At 31.7% G+C, this 19,001-nt stretch overlaps 2 protein-coding genes across 2 annotated transcripts; one reads left to right on the top strand and one right to left on the bottom strand.

Annotated features, from left to right (window-relative positions):
- Positions 1–3,985: 3,985 nt before the first annotated feature.
- Positions 3,986–8,860, top strand: LOC120116214 (dual specificity protein phosphatase 12-like). Its single transcript, XM_039136756.1, has 7 exons — positions 3,986–4,070; positions 6,129–6,626; positions 7,193–7,245; positions 7,459–7,523; positions 7,633–7,711; positions 8,076–8,378; positions 8,505–8,860. Exons 2-7 carry the CDS (start codon positions 6,190–6,192, stop codon positions 8,657–8,659), a joined length of 1,092 nt encoding a protein of 363 aa, XP_038992687.1. The 5' UTR covers positions 3,986–4,070; positions 6,129–6,189; the 3' UTR covers positions 8,660–8,860.
- Positions 8,861–8,862: 2 nt separating this feature from the next.
- On the bottom strand, positions 8,863–11,515 carry LOC120116205 (F-box protein At2g26850-like). The gene is made up of 5 exons (XM_039136744.1): positions 10,807–11,515; positions 10,008–10,087; positions 9,724–9,896; positions 9,527–9,601; positions 8,863–9,299 (listed from the first exon to the last, which is right to left on the bottom strand). Exons 1-5 carry the CDS (start codon positions 11,452–11,454, stop codon positions 9,112–9,114), a joined length of 1,164 nt encoding a protein of 387 aa, XP_038992675.1. The 5' UTR covers positions 11,455–11,515; the 3' UTR covers positions 8,863–9,111.
- Positions 11,516–19,001: the final 7,486 nt, after the last annotated feature.

Genomic DNA, 19,001 nt, shown 5'->3' with positions numbered 1-19,001 from the left:
ATGTTAGTTAATAATTTAACATTTTTATTTATGTTCGTTTATTTAAAATTAAGTGTATTTATATTTGTTCATATAATGTTCAATAATATATTTGTTTAGTATTTAGGGTAAATTATATGTTTAATACCTAAATTATCAGTTTTGGTCTTGTTTAGCACCTAAACTTTTATTTTTTTAAAAGCATACCTAAAGTTTAGTTTTTATTTCATTTTAGTACCTCATTGTTAAAAACTTTAGTTTTTATTTCATTTTAGTCCCGTTCAAAATTTAACGTTAAGTTTTAAAAAAATTGAAAGTGTAAGTGCTAAAAAGGATCAAAACTGATAGTTTAGGCACTAAATGCATTAAATTTTTAACAAATATTAAAATGAAATGAAAACTAAACATTAAGTATGATTTTGAGAAAAAATTAAAAATTTATATACTAAAATAAATTAAAAGTGATAATTTAAATACTAAATATGTAATTTATCTTAGTATTTATAAATACGTTCATTTAAAATGTTATTAAGCATCAAACAACTATGCTAATGAATATATAATTGACCGTATAAATAATTTGGTCACCCATCTATCATTTTTAAAATCATATTCTCAATGAACATCAAATAATATATTTTTATCAAAACCTAACAAATAATATATAGGGTAAATTACCTATCGGTACCCCACATCTTTTGCATTTATATTTTGATCACTGGTCTATTATTTTTTCCAAAAATCACACCTAACATTACCTATTATTCTTATTTTGATACCTTGTTGTTAGAATTGACCATTGACTTAATAGAAATGATGATATGACATAGTATGATAATAGTTTTAATCCCTAAAACTTATATATTATGTTAAAATTGTCTTAATTTAAAATAATTAAATAAATCATCAATATTTAAAAATTATATCAATTTGCTCTTCATTTTAATTTAAAATAATTCTTAAATTATTATTAATATAATATTATGATTTTGAAAGAAATAATTTAATGACCAAAATGAAAATATGAGAATAAATGAGATATCAAATAAAATAAAATAATTTACCCTATATATAAATACATAAAAGGCATTTTCTTAAATATCATGGTAAAGTACGCATTTTTGTATATGTAGACACTCGTTTTGTCTAAATTTTTTTATCATTTTTTTATTTTTATTATAATTATTAAATATTAATATTACTTTCTTATTTTTGCATGCCTTTACAATGAGCCCAATTACAATGGGGCCTAACTGCAGGCCCAAAGGCCCAAAGCCCAACCAATAGGGCCCAATTAACATAAAATAATTAGGGTTTTTGAACCCTAAGTAGTGATCCTCTTCACCAACCGTTGTCGTTGTCACTGCCGGGGAGCTACTCTCGTCGCGTCGGTCACCTCAACTCAACTGAATCACTATTCCAACAACCAAAAAATAAATCAAATCCCAAAAATCAACAAATTATCCGAGGCAAACGTTTTTACAAAATCTCGAATTTTTAATCGATACCAAGATTTTAAAAGGAACATCTCGACAGCTTGACAACTCTACTGGGGACATTCGAGAGTCAGTCCATTAATGAATTAGTTGTCTTTGCAATAAAAATTGTAAATTCGCTGTAATTTAATTTGAGATCCCTTGGGTGTTTTGATTTGTTTTATGTTTATAATTTGATTAACCACTAAATAGTTATACTAATTTGTTTGCTAATGTTTTCAGATTAAATAAATATTCAAAGGAATTGAGATCTCTGTTTTGTGTTGCGTGCTTATATTGTATTTTTTTCGCTTTTCCTCACACTGCACAGTTGCATTTACATAACATGAGCTAAAACACCGCTTCATCCCACTTAAGTGGGAGTGAGAAACTACTATCTCGTGATGGTTTTCACCTCCGCATGGGATAGTTAATCACTCCCAGGGCACACGCCATATAGTCCTCGTGATGGTAATCGCCTTCGTACGGACATAGGGAAGTGTACCTCCTCGAATTGAACTCGATCCGTATAAACCTATCATGGGCCAGGATTGAGGGTCTGGCAGCCCAAGGGGGCACCAACAAGGATAATTCGAGTACATCTTGCCTTAAAGACGAACCCAACATATCGTTAGCCTTGGACTATAGAGTTTGACCTACCCTTAGAAATCTCGTGAGGAGTGTACACAAGGAAAATCTTCTATGAGTCTTTGGTAGAATAATTTGATGTTTTGAATAAATACCTAATAACTAGATGTCATGCGATTAGGTTTTTTTTCAAACAAGCATGAAAATTAGATATCATGTGGTTAGGATTTTTTGTGAATAACAAAGCATGTGTGTAGAAAGAATATTTGGGTAGGATTTATTATACCATGTATGGTAGTCAACTTGTGAGGGCAGGTTTTATTCGATGCTTATAATACTTACTATCTTGTTGTTTATCTTATGTGTACTAACTCATTTTTGTTTTGTGTTTATTTTATTTTGGTTTTATTTTCTTGCATTTGCATATTCATATCATCCAAAGTTGTTAATTCGTAAGTAATTGACTAAATAGAAGGTTGTTTATAAAGAGATATGGAACTTTTAGCCATGTAGTCAAAACCAAAGGTGTTTAGTACTTAAACTTTCATTTATTTTTTCAAAATTTAATGTCAAATTTTTAACGAGCACTAAAATGAAACAAAAATTAAACGTTAAGTATGGTTTTGAAAAAAATTAAAAATTTAAGTACTAAAACAGATCAAAACCGATAGTTTAGATATTAAATGTGCAATTCACCCTATTGTTAATACATCGAACGTAAGAGGTGATGGATTAGGTCCCTTCATAAGCATTGTAGAGTGTTCCTGCATGCTCATAAGAAGTATGATGACGCTATGTTTGATACCATCATTTAAAGTCACTATAGATACATTTCGATTGCAATTGAAAAGAAATTGTTTAGTCATTTCCTTCTCCTTCACCTATTCATTCCTCGTTATGCATTTATTTTTGTTACTGAAATACATCGGCCAATGACCATTATTTCATCGACCGCGACTATACATTCAAACTAAAATGAATAAATTGTAAACGATATATACAATAAATGTATTCCCATCAACATCAAATTATCATGTCATTCAATTGTTTATAAACTAATGATATAATTACATATAAAATAAAAAAATAACACTATAATCGTATTAATTATTCGATGAAAAAATCAATAATATTTAGGGTAAAGTAGACAAATGGTCCTCGACTATTGAATATTATTTTATTAAGTCGCTCGACTATTAAAAGTTACAAAATGATTACTCGACTATTAAAAGTTACAAAATGGTCACTCGACTATTCATTATGTTCCAAACTCATCATTTTCTGTTAAAATTTTGACGAAAGTTTAAGTTGTACGTTAACATACTGACTAAGATATGATAAAATCTGATTGCATAATCTCAAACGACTATCATATCTCAGTCAATATGTTAACATCCAGCTCAGATAACCATTATTTTTTATCGAAAATGGACGAGTTTTGAACATAATGAATATTCGAGTGATTATTTTATAACTTTTAATAGTCGAAGAACTAAAAAAGACAACTCTTTATAGTTAGAGGATCATTTTATAACTTTTAATAGTCAATAGACTTAATGAAATAGTATCTAATAGTCAGTGGATCATTTGTGTACATTTTACGCTAATATTTAATATAATTTACCCAAAAAAATATTTAATACTTTGTCAAAAAAAATATTTAATATACATATAATGCCGAAGGATAAGTGTGACTTTGGGATCAAATTTAACGCCAAACATCTCAATTAAGTGGCGCCGTCTGCCACCTCATCTCTTATTGGACCCCATTTTCCGGCCCAACCTCCACGTCCCGACCGACCCACTTGTCCTCCGATTATCAACCCGAACCGATTCGTTTATAATCAAATAATTTATCGCACGTACGAAGAACTTATCCGCACGTGTCATTCGCGTTCTTCATACTCTGCACTTTAACATTAAATGGACACCCTCCCTGTAAAAGCTTATTCAAACGCAAGATAATAATAATAAAAAGAACAGCAAACTCTGATCAGATTTTCTCGCCGGAACATTCCTTTTTATCAGGTTAGATTCTCATTTAACTGTACAATAACAAAGGAAAAATGGAATCGATTATTGATTTGTTATTATTGGCGTACGAATTAGAAGTTTTTGTGTGCGTGTGTGAATATATATTGTTATGTATGTATCTTTGGATTGCTGGTTGGTCTGTTGTTTTTGCTAGAAAATGAGTTTACCAGCTGTTTGCTTACCGAGAAAGTAGTGAAAATAGGAGAAAAATGGAAAGTTGAAGCAGTTGTTTCACTGTGCTGAAGAACCTGCTTTTGTTCATCTGAGTTACGAAAGGGTGATAGTTTATTTTCGTTGGCTTTGAATGTTAAAAACGGAATAGCTATGTTCTGTTTGGGAAATGATAAGTGATTTTCAATCTTATTTTCGAGATCACACTTAATTAGTTTTTCTTCAATAGTATATACTGCTGTTGTTTTTGCTAGACAATGAGCTTACCAACTGTTTGGTTGCCGAGAAAGTAGTGAAAATTGGTGGAAAATTCAAAGTTGAAGCAATTGTTTCACTGTGCTGAAGAAGCTGCTTTTGTTAATCTGAGTTACGAAAGGGTGGTAGTTTATTTTCATTGGCTTCGAATGCTAAAAACGGAATAACTATGTTCTGTTTGGGAAATTATAAGTGATTTTCAATCTTATTTTCGAGATTACACTTAATTAGTTTTTCTTCAATAGTATATAGTGCTGTTGTTTTTGCTAGACAATGAGCTTACCAGCTGTTTGGTTGCCGAGAAAGTAGTGAAAATTGGAGGAAAATGGAAAGTTGAACTTGAAGCAATTGTTTCACTGTGCTAAAGAACCTGCTTTTGTTCATCTGCCTTATGAAAGGGTGGTAGTTTGTTTTCATGGGCTTTGAATGTTAAAAACGGAATAACTGAATTCTGTTTGGGAAATGATAAGTAATTATCGATCTTATTTTGGAGATTACACTTGATTAGTTTTTCTTCAATAATATATAGTAGTACTTAATGCATTCAGGCAATGATATGTTTTTCATCATTTGACTACAATACCTTATTGTCTCTCACTTGATGACAATTATTTCACTTCCCATTTGGTTACCGCTAGAGTTAAGGAAAATCGGAGGAAAACGGAAAGTTGAAAACATTTGCTTCACTGTGCTAAAGAACCTGCTTTTGTTCATCTGAGTTCAGTGAAGGGTAGTGTTTTATGTTCATTGGTTTTGAATGTTAAGACTGGAACAATTAGGTGTTGTTTGGAAAATGATAAGTGATTGTCAATCTCATATAGGAGATTATCCTTAAATTGGTTATTTTCAATAACACGTGGTACTTAATGCATTCGGGCAATGCTGTTTTTATTCATCATTCGACCACATTACCACATCATTTCTCATATTTGACTACAATTAATTCACTTCTTGTTTAATTACCAATAAAGTAAACAAAAATTCGGAGGAAAATTGAAAGTTGAAACAATTGTTTTACTGTGCTAAAGAACCTGCTTTTGTCATCTGAGTTCAGTTAAGGGTAGCATTTCGTGTTCATTGGTTTTGAATGTTAAAAATGGAACAATTAAGTGCTGTTTGGTGAGATAAGTAATTGCTCAATGTGTTTGGTTTCTTATTTTGGAGATTACCCTTAATTGGTTATTTTCAATAACATATACTTAATGCATTCAGGTAATGTTATTTTTTTCATCATTTGACTACTGTTAGTTCACTTCCTGTTTGGTTACTGAGAAAGTAAAGAAAAATTGGAGGAAAATGGAAAGTTGAAACAACTTTTTCACTTTGCAAAAGAACTTGCTTTTGTCACCTGACTTCAGTGCAGAGTAGTATGCCATTTTCAAATTTCCAGTGGTAATGAACATTAAAAATGAAATAGTTAGGTGTTATTTGGATAATGATAAGTAATTGTCAATGCGTTCGGTTTCCATTTGGAGGTTACCTTAATTGGTTATTTTCAATAACATGTAGTACTTAATGCATTAAGGGAATGCTATTTTTTAATCATTTGACTACATTACCTTATCATTTTTCTCTCATTACACTTTGGCATTGGTTAACATACTTACGTAATCTATATTTTTGCAGGAGAGTGAATCAAAGAAACCCAAGCTTTTATTACAAACGGTCATTTGTGTCTGGTGTTGTCATGCACCTTATTCGTGAGAATATATTTATTGGAAACATAGGGGATGCTGCTGAAGTTCTGCAAAATGGTAGCACAGAGATCACACACATTCTATCTGTTCTGAGCTCTGCATCAATATCATTTTTCTCTGAATGGCGTAGTGGTCTCACAATCCCTACCAAGGAAATTAAAAAGGTATACGTAGGTGGGTCTCGTGATGCTGCAGCTCCTGAGCATCATTCACATGATGATTCTAAGAGTTCTTTGGCACCCCAGAAGTTGTTGTACTTGTTGGAATATGCAGGGAAGGATTTAAAACTGGTGAGAATGGCAGTGCCAATTAGAGATATGGAGAGCGAGAATCTGTTGGATTATCTAGAGCCATGTCTTGATTTCATTGATCAAAGCAGAAAAGAGGGATCTGTTTTGGTGCATTGCTTTGCTGGAGTGTCAAGAAGGTACGTGTATATTCTTTAGTGTCATCTTCTTATGCTACTTGAATAGGCTCACTTGGAATACTAGTTTGAGAACAGATGATTGCATATCACTTTGCTGGATAACCTTTCTAATCTTGTCATTGAGGAGAAGAGAGGAAACGATCATAATTTCATTTCTTGTTATTTCATTATGTAAAATAGTAGTCAAGTTTTGAAGGTTTGTATTTAGTGTTGGTATTTCTCTTTTCCCCTTTGTGACATAAAATCTTTGTATCAGTAACAACTGTAGCTATTAAACTTTTAATTTTTTAGATTAGTGCCAACCTATTATAATTTGCCTCCACTTTACATCATACAAGTTGAGGGAATGAATGGTATCAGTCTTTTGTTCAAATGGTTCCAGAAGTTGCATTAAGACTACTTCCTATGGGAAAAAATGTATATTATATATTACGCTTGAATATTTTTTAACGTTCCAATGCTTATAAGAAAATCACTAAAACATTAATACATTGTAAGAGGTATTCCAGTTCCCTTAATTATCAAGCCTTCAGGATTTACACATTTTTTTGCTTGTTTGTGTGCAGTGCGGCTATAATTATGGCATATTTGATGAGAAGCGAGCAACTATGTCAAGAAGGTTTGAACAAATCTGCTGTTTATTTGGGAGTAATGTGGGTCCAAATTTCACACATGCTGGCTGCTATTATTACTTCTTCGTTTTTAGATAATAGGATTCTATCTTCTTTTTTCTTGACTGGTGAGATTGAAATGATTTGTATATGATATTTAAATGAAACTTATATATTATCCTTTTGTTTCCTTTCCCGCTTTTTCATTTCCACTCTTGCAGATGCCCTTGAATCTCTAAAGCTAAGCTGTGAGTTCGTTTGCCCTAATGATGGGTTTTTAGAGCAGGTAATTGAAAGGGACACTGTAAAACTAATTTATTTATATTTTGAGGCATATCATTGTGGCTATATGGTTCTAGTTTCTTAAAGAGTTTCAAATTTGTCCACCATTGCAGTTGAAAATGTTTGAAGAAATGGGTTACAAGGTTGATCACGCTAGCCCAATATACAAGAGATTTCGCTTGAAAGTGTTGGGTACACTCCCTATCTGCATTCGGAACATTTTAACTTCAGCTAGCATGTTCTTTCCAAGTATTTCGTAGGATAAGATACCAATCCCCTCCCCCAAACACTGTTACTCGATGCTTTTGTAGTCGGTTCTAGCATCTTGAGTTGAAAAAGATAGAGAGTAGAGAGAAAGTCGTCGACTTAGAGCAGATAAATGGTGATCGCTATATAAAACTACTATTGCAGTGCACGTGAGTTGAACGAGAAATTAGAATTTGTTATTATTAGAGTATATAATAATCATGTCTTGAATTTGACTGAAAACAAATGGAAAATTTTCTTCCACAATTATCATCTTTTGAGATGGGTCTTCTCTGTATTATGCTTTCAGGTGATTGTTATAACCGTGGAGAAAAAATAGATGGTTCTAAATTAGGTGCTGATCCCGGCTTGCCTATTGAAAGTTCCTATGTTGTTGAGGCGTCTCCAAAAGAAGGTATTAACCGCATTGCATACCGTTGCAAGAAATGCCGAAGAATTGTGGCATTGCAGGACAATGTTGTTGATCATACTGCCGGCGAGGGTGAGATGTCTTTTGAGTGGCACAAACGGAGAAGTGGTAACCCTTTCAACAAGTCTGCTCAATCCGAGTGTTCATCGATATTTGTTGAACCCTTGCGGTGGATGACAATCGGTGAGAAAACACTTCCGTTTAATCGTATTGGATCTATTTTACTTATAAATCGAATCATGTCATTTCCACCCACTTGATTGTAAATTGAAGCGATAGTTAAGCTGTTCGATTTCCGCTGTCACACAGTTGAAGAAGGTGGAATCGAGGGGAAGTTATCGTGCGCTCATTGCGATGCTCGCTTGGGTTATTTCAATTGGTCAGGCATCCAATGCAGTTGTGGAAGCTGGATCACACCTGCCTTTCAGCTGCAGAAAAGCCGGGTCGACATAAGCACGGTGTAGTATCATCTACCATATATACCTTAAACCGAATCCGTAGATTGCTGGTGTTTCTTAATAATAAATTATAGAATCGGAATTCCCATATGAGATGTTCATATGGATCTACTGTTATATAAGGGAACAAAATGAGCTGTTAAAAGTTCAAAGCTATGAAGTTTGAGGAACTGTGAATAATTTGAGAGATTGTATAATATGCAGTCTTGCACTGTGGTACACATTTGAATCTGTCATTTGCATTTTGGTCATTCTACCCATCATTTTCTCTCATTAACAATTGAAGGAGAAAAATCGGCAACAACCAACTCTAGCTGGATCGGGTGATAATGATCTTGCTCGATACCCTTTAATTGGGATCTGACCTGGCTCGGCTCGAAATTATTCGGAGTCCTTGTGGCTACCGGTCACCAAAGGTCTCAAACCAAACAAAAAGTGGTAATGGCATTGATATTGTTCTATTCTAACTCATGGTTAGGACAAAGACGTTTCCACATAGAGATCTCTTCTTCTATGTAAAGCTTTCTAATGCCACCATAAAACCCATCTGCTTCATTGCCTACTTCTCTGTGGTCTTTCCTGTTTATCGTTGTTTTCCGCCATCTCGAGCTCGATGGGTACTGCTTGAATTCCAGCATCACCGTGTCTGTGTCAACAAAAATACAATGCCTCTGCTTTAAAACTCGTCATTAAGGAATATACGACGCCGGCTATAATGCTTGACTTCTCGTTTTCCTTGTAAGTACTCAGTTGATTCATATAATCGGTTTTAAAAAACGAGTCGAAGAATGAATCCCGACATCTATAATCCTTCGCCTAACCTGAACTTTGATACCTATATACTGCAAGTCGGATAGGGTGATTTTTCCTTACCTGTATATGGGCAACGGCAGTGATTCTCAGTTCCACCACATGATTCCATGTGAACAACAACGCCATACCACCACCCTGCAATGAAATCAAGCATAAGCATTCAAGTTTCGATTTCAAGTCTGATGTTTAGAATCCAAATCCGACTCGACTTCAAAGCAATCGAGATGCAAGATGACTACCGAATAGGAAAAACTTACCATAAGGGAATTCGTTGGTTTTTCTCCATTGGATCTCAATATGGTCACCAGGTTTCAAATCAAGTAACGAATCCGAACTGTAAAGATCATACGAACAAGTATTGACGGGCGGAACCCTCAGCCTATCCCATGATATATTCTCCTCCGTCATCCGCCGTCCGTAAGGCGAGTACCTGAAACAGAAGTACAAATCTATAAATTAAGTCCAGAGATCTAAATCCCGGTCGCATTTTCGGGTTGGAATTTATCGAGATTGCAGACATATATGCCGTCAACGAAATTACCTCGCCTGAAAGGTATCGGTCTTGGAATCATAGCTAAGCTTGGCATCATAACATGATAACAAAAACCCAGCATGTCCATTCTGCAAAACAGAGACACACCATTAGTTCACCCGAAATCAATGTTTCATCGACAAGTACGACCGATCAAATTTTTTTTTATTTAATACGTAATTCTATAATTTTAACTCAAATTTTTTTAAAGCTCATTAACTTGAATAATTCAAATTTTTTACCCGAATCAACTAGATCGAATAATCACCCTATAAGCAGTGATGGAACACAATCTGGACCCCCAGAATTTAACAAATTATAATTTAGATCCTTAAAATTTTCAAAAAACAACTTATTTAACTCTCAAATTTTTTAGAAATTTAGATTAAATTTTAAATGTTTTAAATTAAACCCCTTCCCATAATTTTAAAAAAATTCTCATTAAGCCTCTCAGTTTCAAAATGTTAGTTACCCTCCAAAATTTTTAAAAATCTTAATTTAAATCTCATAAACTTTTTAAAGTTAGGTAGTATCTAATTTTTTTTATCTATTTTAATATTTAAACTTTCAATTTATTCAAAATTATAATTAACGTTTAATTTTTGTTTTATTTTAGTACTTAAAAATTTAAGACGTTTAATACTTAAACTATCAATTTTAGTATGTTCCAATACAACTTTCAATTTCTTTAAAAAAACGTAAGTATGATTTAAATACTAAATGTATTTTGGTATCTAAAATTTTAATTTGTCAAGACTGATGTTTTTGGTAGTATAACGAAACCAAAAATAAAATATCTTAATATTACCTCTCGGTTATAAACCTGAGCCGGGAACCAGAACTCGCCGGTTTCAAGAGCCAGATACAAAGCAATGATCGAATCGACCGGCAAACCACTCTTCTTGAGCTGAATCTCACCGTTTTCAGTTCTGGGTTTAAAGCAAAACTTAGAGAGAAAATGGCCGAATTCACAAATGGAACAGATGAAGCTCCTTTGTTCACTTCGATCCAAGAGATTTCTGGGTTTCATTTTCGAAGCAATATGCCATTGCAATTCCTTATAAGCTGCATCCCCAATCACTTTACTCCATTTTCTCTTCATGTGCTTCTCCCATAAATGGTCACTCGTACAACGATCCCTTAACGACGAGCAGACGCCGGCCATGGCGCACAGACCGGCGGGCGAAAGGCGGTCCAGAATGCATTCGAGGGTCAGCTCCGGCAAGTCCAGCAAAGACGACGACGAAGATGACGTATTGTGGTCTTCGTTTTGATTCTCCGACGACCCGGGCTTCGTCTTCATCTTCTTCAACGGGGTGATTTGGATGAAACTGAAGATTCCGAGCTTACCCTTTTGAAACAATCTCCATTTGCTGTGAATCCCTTGGTGGATCTTTGAAGACAAAGACTTTGAGAGAAGAATGACGGAGAAACATGATATTAGTAACAGGAACATGAGGATTTTTGTAGCTTTTTATGTTAAAAAAATCAAATGAAGAAGAAGGGTAACAAAGAGATGTTATAGCAGGGGGTATTTATATTGTTCTATTTTAATGTTGGTTTTGTGTGTGTGTTTTGCTTTTCTTGATTATTGGTTAAATTGTGTTTTAGTCCCTTTATTATGGTTATTTTTATTCTTAATATATTTTAATTTGACATAATCTTCACCAACCAAGCGATTTTGATGATAAAAAAATTATAGGTAAACTATGTGAAGAGCCTCTTTTGTTTTTTTTTCCTGACCGACTCTAGTCACTAATTTAAAAATTGAGGGTACATGGTCTATAACGTTATTGATTCGTTCGATTTTAGTCTCTAACGTTATCGATTCGTTCGATTTTAGTCCCTCAACCATTAACTCTCATTCGATTTTAGTCCCTCAGCTATGTCACATATTCGTTAAGGATTAACAGCGAAGGGACTTAAATCGTACGGACCGATAATGTTAGGGACTATTTACCCTTAATTTTTAAATTTGTGACTAAAGTCAGACATACCCTAAACAAAAGAGACTATTTGTATAGTTTATCCAAAAATTATTATTGCTTCGTAAGGTCTTAAGATCAAACACCGTAAATTTAAGAAATATAAGTACTTAAAGAATTATTTTTGAACAAACATGGTATTATCCGTGTTAAATTTTACTTTAAAAAAATATAATTTTATCATATTGAAACATATCAAAATGCCCGTTTTTAACTTTTTTACCGTTCCTAGTTAACATCGATAATTATCTTTTTATTAATCATGATAATTATGTTGATCAATTTAAAGTTGTTATAGAAATAAAGAAAGTGAAATGGTCGGAGTTGTCAAGTGAAAAAACAAAGTGGACTTCTCAAAGCACATAGTTTAAATAAATAAAATAAATGCGAGACATATTTTGAGTGTCGACACCATAGATAGCCGACAATACCATGAAATAAAACGTTGATTGCATCTAACTTGGTCGTTGAATTTTAGGGGTTAGCTCGGTTGGAATTTTGGTTTCCAAATTATATATATATATATATACACGAATCATGATTCACTTAAATAATATAAAATTCTTTTAATTTATACAGATTTAAAATTACTAGATGAGTGAAAATAGATGATTGGGATTAAAAGTATGAAATGCGAAGATATTTACCGAGGAAAATGAGTCAATTTCAGACGTTCATTTTCATTCACCTAATTAGCCTTAATCCGTGTAAAACTGAAGAGTTTTACATTGTATAAGTGGATCCTAATCCATTTACCTCTAATGTAAAAGTTTTAGTTTTACGCAGATTTATGACAATTGGATGAGGATAAATCAAATGGTGTGATTAATTCTTTATTTTTCCCCCCAATGAATATCTTATCATTTTTTACTATTGATCTTATTCTTCGATTTACTCTCATCCAACCATCCTAAAAAGATATAAAGTTGTATTGTTTTTCCCTCGTACAACATATGGGCAATGATCGAACTCTATCTCATTTGATGAAGAAATAAAAAGATTTATAATAGAATATGTGATAAGAGATTTATTTAACTAAAGTTATTGTATGTGTACAATTTTTATACCGGTTATTTATTTTTATTTCATCTAACAGTTTAAAATTTATATAAAATTAATAATAATGTAAGGATAAAATGTAGACAAGTGTCTGTGTAAGAATTACATAAGGTGAGAACCCACATGTCCAAAACCTAGGAATTTGGTCTTGTAAAGCTAGAAAAAAAAGGTGCTTTGACAAATAATGGTGGGTTGCTTCAAAATGGGATCTAAGTTAGCTCAAAATTAGATTACCAAATATTAATCTCGAATGGTCATGCAAGATTTAAGCTTACCCAAACCTTTGGGTTTTAATAATTTATTTATTAAAATAATATCTCATATATGCTTTGCAAAACATTTTTTTTAATATAATCTGGAATTTCAATTAAAAATTAAGTCACGTCAAAAAATATATTTATTAAACCCACAATTCAAAGAAATGGGACATGTCAACCGAGCCACTTAGTTTATAGGTTGTTAACAAAATCTAATCAATCTACCTTCTAAAAAGTATGAGCCGATTAGATTTATGAAATTATTAATTGATTTATGAGTTTGGAAATTACTTTTGGGTAAATTACGTGTTTAGTATTTAAATTATCAGTTTTGATTCATTTTAATACCTAAATTTTTATTTTTTTCATTATTATACCTAAACTTTTATTTTTGGTTCATTTTAATATCTAAACTTTTAATTTTTTTTCAAAATCACGTCTAAAGTTTAGTTTTTGTTTCATTTTAGTACCCGCCGTTAAAAACTTTAATTTGTTTCATTTTAGTACCCCATTCAAAATTTAACATTAAGTTTTGAAAAAATTGAAAATTTAGGTACTAATACGGACTAAATTTGATAGTTTAGATACTAAACGCGTTAAGTTTTTAACAGCGGGATACTAAAATGAAATGAAAATTAAAGGTTAGGTATGATTTTGAAAAAGTTAAAAGTTTATATAGTAGAACGGATCAAAAATGATAGTTTAAGTACTGAATGTGTAGTTTACCCATATTTTTTGTGGGTCCAAAGTGAATTGGTGCCAATTAATGGCCTATTGAAGTGGATGGTTAACCATTAAAGAGGGCGCAATGAATGAAGATTACATGAAGGGGGGTTGGTTGGTGAGAATGTCATTAATAAAAGCCAAACCGCTCATTATGTTGGGCTAACCTCCCGCGCCAAACCCTCCCTACACCACAAATTCTTCATTGAAACTCCTTGCAATGCATGTGAATGTGTTGTTCTATACTTTTACTTCTATAAAATCATTTAATATATAGTATATAAATAAAATATGTAAAAAAAATTGGAGTATTTGATAGTTTTGTTAATTCGACTTGCGAAGTTAAAATTTTGGGTAAAGTACATAAGTGGTCATCTAACTATAGAATACTATTTTATTGAATCTCTTGACTATTAAAAGTTATAAAATGATCTCTCGACTATAGGGAGTGGGGATGACAACTTTACCTAAATCTAACGAGTTTCGATCAGGTCGATCCGTTAGGGTTGGATTTTTTTTTAAAAAATCAGATTCGGGTCGGGTCTGACCATATTTTTTAAAGAGTGAGGTTGGTTTGGGTTCGGGTGGAGGATACCTATTTTCGGGTCAAAGCAGATGATAATAATGTAATTTTCTTAAATTTTTATTATTTTTAAATTAAATCTTTATTTTATATTGGATCGTATTTATACTCTAAAAAATCAGGTCGAATCAGAGTCGGGTGGAGGATATATATTTTTTAGGTCTGGTCGGGTTCAGGTGGAGAATACCTATTTTCGAGTTCATGCACTTGCATGTGATTATCATGTGTCCACTCATATATATGAGGAAGAATACATATAGGTTTGAATTCACTCATCATTAATTTTATATTGATCTAGGGTTATTGAACAAGTTAAAATAGACAATCTAGATTAATATTTTATTTTTTCTTAATAAACATCTTCTCATTTTTCACTATTTATTCACATTATAATATATATTAGGGGTGCTAAAAAATAGTAGACCAAATTAATCCAACTTGTCGATCTACTGATCTGAACCTAAAAAAATGATAATTCTTTCCCATATATATATATATATATATATATATATATGTTTGAATTCACTAATTATTAGTCTTATATAGATTTATGGTTATTGAACAATTGAAAATAGACGATTGAGATAATTTTTTTTTATGTTTTTCTAATAAGCAACTTCTCATTTTTTATTGTTTATTCACGTTATAATATATATATTAGGGGTGCTAAAAATATTAGATCGAGTTGATCTGGCCCTCAATCTGCCAATCTAAACCTAAAAAATGGGTAATTTTCTAAAAAAAATTACTTGACCCACTCAAGTACCCGACCTATGATTTTCCTTGGATAGTTGGATCGAGTCTGGATCAAAATTTTTTATAACCGGATATCCGATTCAACCCGGTAGTTTTTATATATATATATATATATATATATAGCTTTAATTCTAATTTTTATTTTAGGTTCCTTAATATTTCTACCTTAAAATTAAATTTAAAATTCTAAATTTTTCTTAGGCTTGTATTATGTACTTTTAAGTTTCAATTTTTTTTATTAATTTGCCAATATGAGATTCGGAAAAAAAACATGATTGATATTAATATTTTTTTAATGTTTTCTTTTAGAAATAAATTTTAATATATATATATATATATATATATATATATATATCTAAATATTTATTCTTAAAACTAACTTCAAATCTCTATTTTTTCTGTATGGATCGTGTATTTGTAACTTTTAATTTTTATCTATTCCTCATATGATTTTTTTTAAAAATTTTATATATATATATATACACGATAGATCGAGATGTGTTGGGAAGATCACACCTTTTAAAATTTATAAACTCATATATAATTTAAATATTTTTATTTATGACCTAATTTTAGTTTTCTTAAAATTTTAATATAATTTCCTAAAAATCCATACCTTTAAGATAAGCTAAACGTAAAATTAATTTATTTTTACACAAACAATTCATATATGTTCTATCCCAAAACGTATAGGATTTGGGAAGACAATCCTAATTTTGATTAGGATAAATTACATATCACTTTCGGTTATGTTTTATACACTTTTTAATTAAATTCAAAAAATATAATATTTATAATTTATGATAATTATAATATAATATATATTTATAATTTTTTTTTGTCATTGACGCATATACTGTAAATATAACTAATTAAACTTAAAACCTCTAAAATAATTAATTATCTCTTTAATTAGTAGGTCACTCAATAAGCTAATTTCTTTTCTCATATTAACTTATTATATGATAGAACAATGGATGATTCTATCACGCTCGACGAGCATAGATGATTCTTTTTTTTGCTTTGAAATTGTCGTTGTCATCATCGATACTGATGTTATCATCGCTGGTGTTGTTATTGTCGTCATTGTTGCTACTGTTGTTGTCCCTATTGCTGTCGTCGTCGCCACCGCTGTGTCATCGCCACAAAATTCAGTGAATTCTAAAATCAATTCCACCTAATTTAGTGAATTCGACCCAAAATTCATTAATCAAATGTTTCATTCTAGCAATGGCTACCAATAGTTTAGTGAATTCTAAAATCGAAGGCTTTGGGTATTTCTCAATCATCTTACTGAACAAAGCCAAAGCATCATCAACAATATCAATGCCGATCCTACATTTTTGGGTTTTCCCTGACGGAAGTCGAATTCTTGCTTAAAGCATCGATCTGGGTAGCAAAATGGAAGAACTAGAAAAAGAATTAAGATCGCTCATACCGTGAAATCGAGCAAAATGGAAGAGGAAGAGCTGAGCTTGAAACGAAACCACGATTAACAGAGCACCTAAGACCAGAGAAGCGGAGAGGGAGAATGCCAAAGATGGTATCAGAGGATGGCATTTGCCGTTTATATATAAACTCTTCAGATCCTAATTAATTTCCAAAAAAAGAACCCTAATTGAACTACTAATTTGTGAATTGATAAATAGATATTTTTATGTTTTTTAATTAAAAATAAATTTACTTAAAAGAAACTGAACTATTTATAAAACTTCAAAATTATAAATATTCACCGTGTAATTGTAAATTAATTAAAAATCTAAACATAAATTATTTAAAATAAAAAATTAATTATATTATTTTTATAATCTTATTTTAAATAATAATTAGATCAAATATGTTGAACCATATGTTTTAACTTTTTTCCACTTTGATTAATGAATCTTGCAAACAAATTAAGTTTTCTCAGGCTGTGAGTTTGTTTGATGAAATGCTTGAAAAGGGTATTAACCTAACTTAATTGCTTACAGTTGTATATTTAAGGGTAAACTACGTGTTTAGTATTAGTCCGGTGTTAGTCTCTTAACTTTTAATTTTTTCAAAATTATACATAATATTTAGTTTTTGTTTCATTTTAGTACACACTTTTAAAAACTTAACGCGTTTAGTACTTAAACTATCAGCTTTGGTCCGTTTTTGTACCCAAACTTTCAATTTTTTTCAAAACTTATATTAAGTTTGGACATGGCACTAAAATGAAAGTTAAGGGCAATATATTTAGTATCCCACTTGATATTTTCACTTATAATATCTGCAAATTACACAGAAAATGGATTAAACAATTGTAAATAATGTAATAATTGTTTACCGGATAGCATCTCTTATATTGTAATGATACATGTTTTTTCTGAACAGGTCTACCTTCAAAAGCAGTCCAACTTCTTGCAAAATGGTCGATAGGGGCTTTTCTGCAAAGTTTTGCAAAATAGTTTCTTCAAGCTGTGAGTTCTCAACCTAATTTAATTTCTTACAGTACTATACTTAAATGGGTTGTTTAGGATCGACGATACCAATTGAGCTGTTATGTTTTTAAGGATGATGGAAGGAGGAGGTTTCGAACCCGATATTGTAGCATATCACACCGCCATTGACCGTCATCATGAGAACGGTATCGTTGTTTACAATTTCTCAATCCATGCTATGTGTAATTCAGGCCAGCGAAAAGAGATAACAAGGCCTTTGAATAAAATGAGGGAGAACAATATTTCACTTGATATTTTCACTTATAATAGCTGCAAATTACACATAGCATGGATTAAGCTATTGTAAACAATGTAATGATTGTTTATCCGATAGCATCTCTCGTAATGTAATGATCCAAAGGTTTTTCCGAAACAGCTCTACTTCAAAGTCAGTCCAACTTCTTGCGGAGATGGTTGATAAGGCTTTTCTGCAAATTTTTGCATTGTCACCTTATATCCACCCTTATATGCGGATCTATTCTTACGACCTCATAAATCAATCTTGATTTAAAATGTTGTGCAGATAATATAGAGATTATCACTGATAAGTGGAAGCGAGGTCGGTGGATTTACGAGGCTTATCTCGACCATGATAAGCTTTTCGTGGTCGAGAGGAGCCTCGTCAATGCGTAATTTCTATGGGAGATTAATATAAATTGGGATGAGGTGGGACATCACGATACAAGATAACTCATTGTGAGTTGTAATATCTATATATTGGAATTGGGTTAGATATGAAATTAAAATTTCGTGGACCAAAATGAAAGATCTCCGACAAAATCGTAAATCAGACTCAAGCGACGTGAAAAGTTATCCACATAAGTAAAACGGAAATCCAAATACAATCCGAAGATCCAAAGTAGGGAAGATCAACAATATATTATATAAGCGTCATCCTGATCAATCACGGTGATGTCAAATCAACCCTAAAAAGATAAATAAAAAGGGTAAACGACCGAAAAACATGCTAAAAGACATAAGATAACGTGTCATAAAGACATATGAAAGCGTGCCATAAAAACATATGAAAATGTGTCATACAGGCAGACTTATTAAAAATAAAAAAATAGAGATACAATATCAGAAAAGAAAATAGCAATAAAAAATACCAACGGTCGACAATCAATATTAAATTGATGTTGTCACCGATCAACAAAGATGAAAAAAATGAGTTACAC

This window comes from Hibiscus syriacus, unplaced genomic scaffold, assembly GCF_006381635.1.
Source record: "Hibiscus syriacus cultivar Baekdansim isolate YM2019G1 unplaced genomic scaffold, ASM638163v2 tig00000913_pilon, whole genome shotgun sequence".
Classification (NCBI taxonomy): Eukaryota; Viridiplantae; Streptophyta; class Magnoliopsida; order Malvales; family Malvaceae; genus Hibiscus; species Hibiscus syriacus.
The sequence above is the reverse complement of the archived record's forward strand: the minus strand, read 5'-3'. Positions and strand labels throughout refer to the sequence as shown.

What these genes read in the sequence shown, in the direction of transcription:
- LOC120116205 (XM_039136744.1), bottom strand. Translation starts at nt 11,454, where the DNA reads ATGTTCCTGTTACTAATATCATGTTTCTCCGTCATTCTTCTCTCAAAG. An exon ending in ACCGATACCTTTCAGGCGAG is followed by an intron (nt 9,897 to 10,007) that starts GTAATTTCGTTG and finishes CTTCTGTTTCAG; the next exon opens with GTACTCGCCTTACGGACGGC. An exon ending in CTGCCGTTGCCCATATACAG is followed by an intron (nt 9,300 to 9,526) that starts GTAAGGAAAAAT and finishes TTGTTGACACAG; the next exon opens with ACACGGTGATGCTGGAATTC.
- LOC120116214 (XM_039136756.1), top strand. Translation starts at nt 6,190, where the DNA reads ATGCACCTTATTCGTGAGAATATATTTATTGGAAACATAGGGGATGCT. An exon ending in TTTGCTGGAGTGTCAAGAAG is followed by an intron (nt 6,627 to 7,192) that starts GTACGTGTATAT and finishes GTTTGTGTGCAG; the next exon opens with TGCGGCTATAATTATGGCAT. An exon ending in ATTTCGCTTGAAAGTGTTGG is followed by an intron (nt 7,712 to 8,075) that starts GTACACTCCCTA and finishes TTATGCTTTCAG; the next exon opens with GTGATTGTTATAACCGTGGA.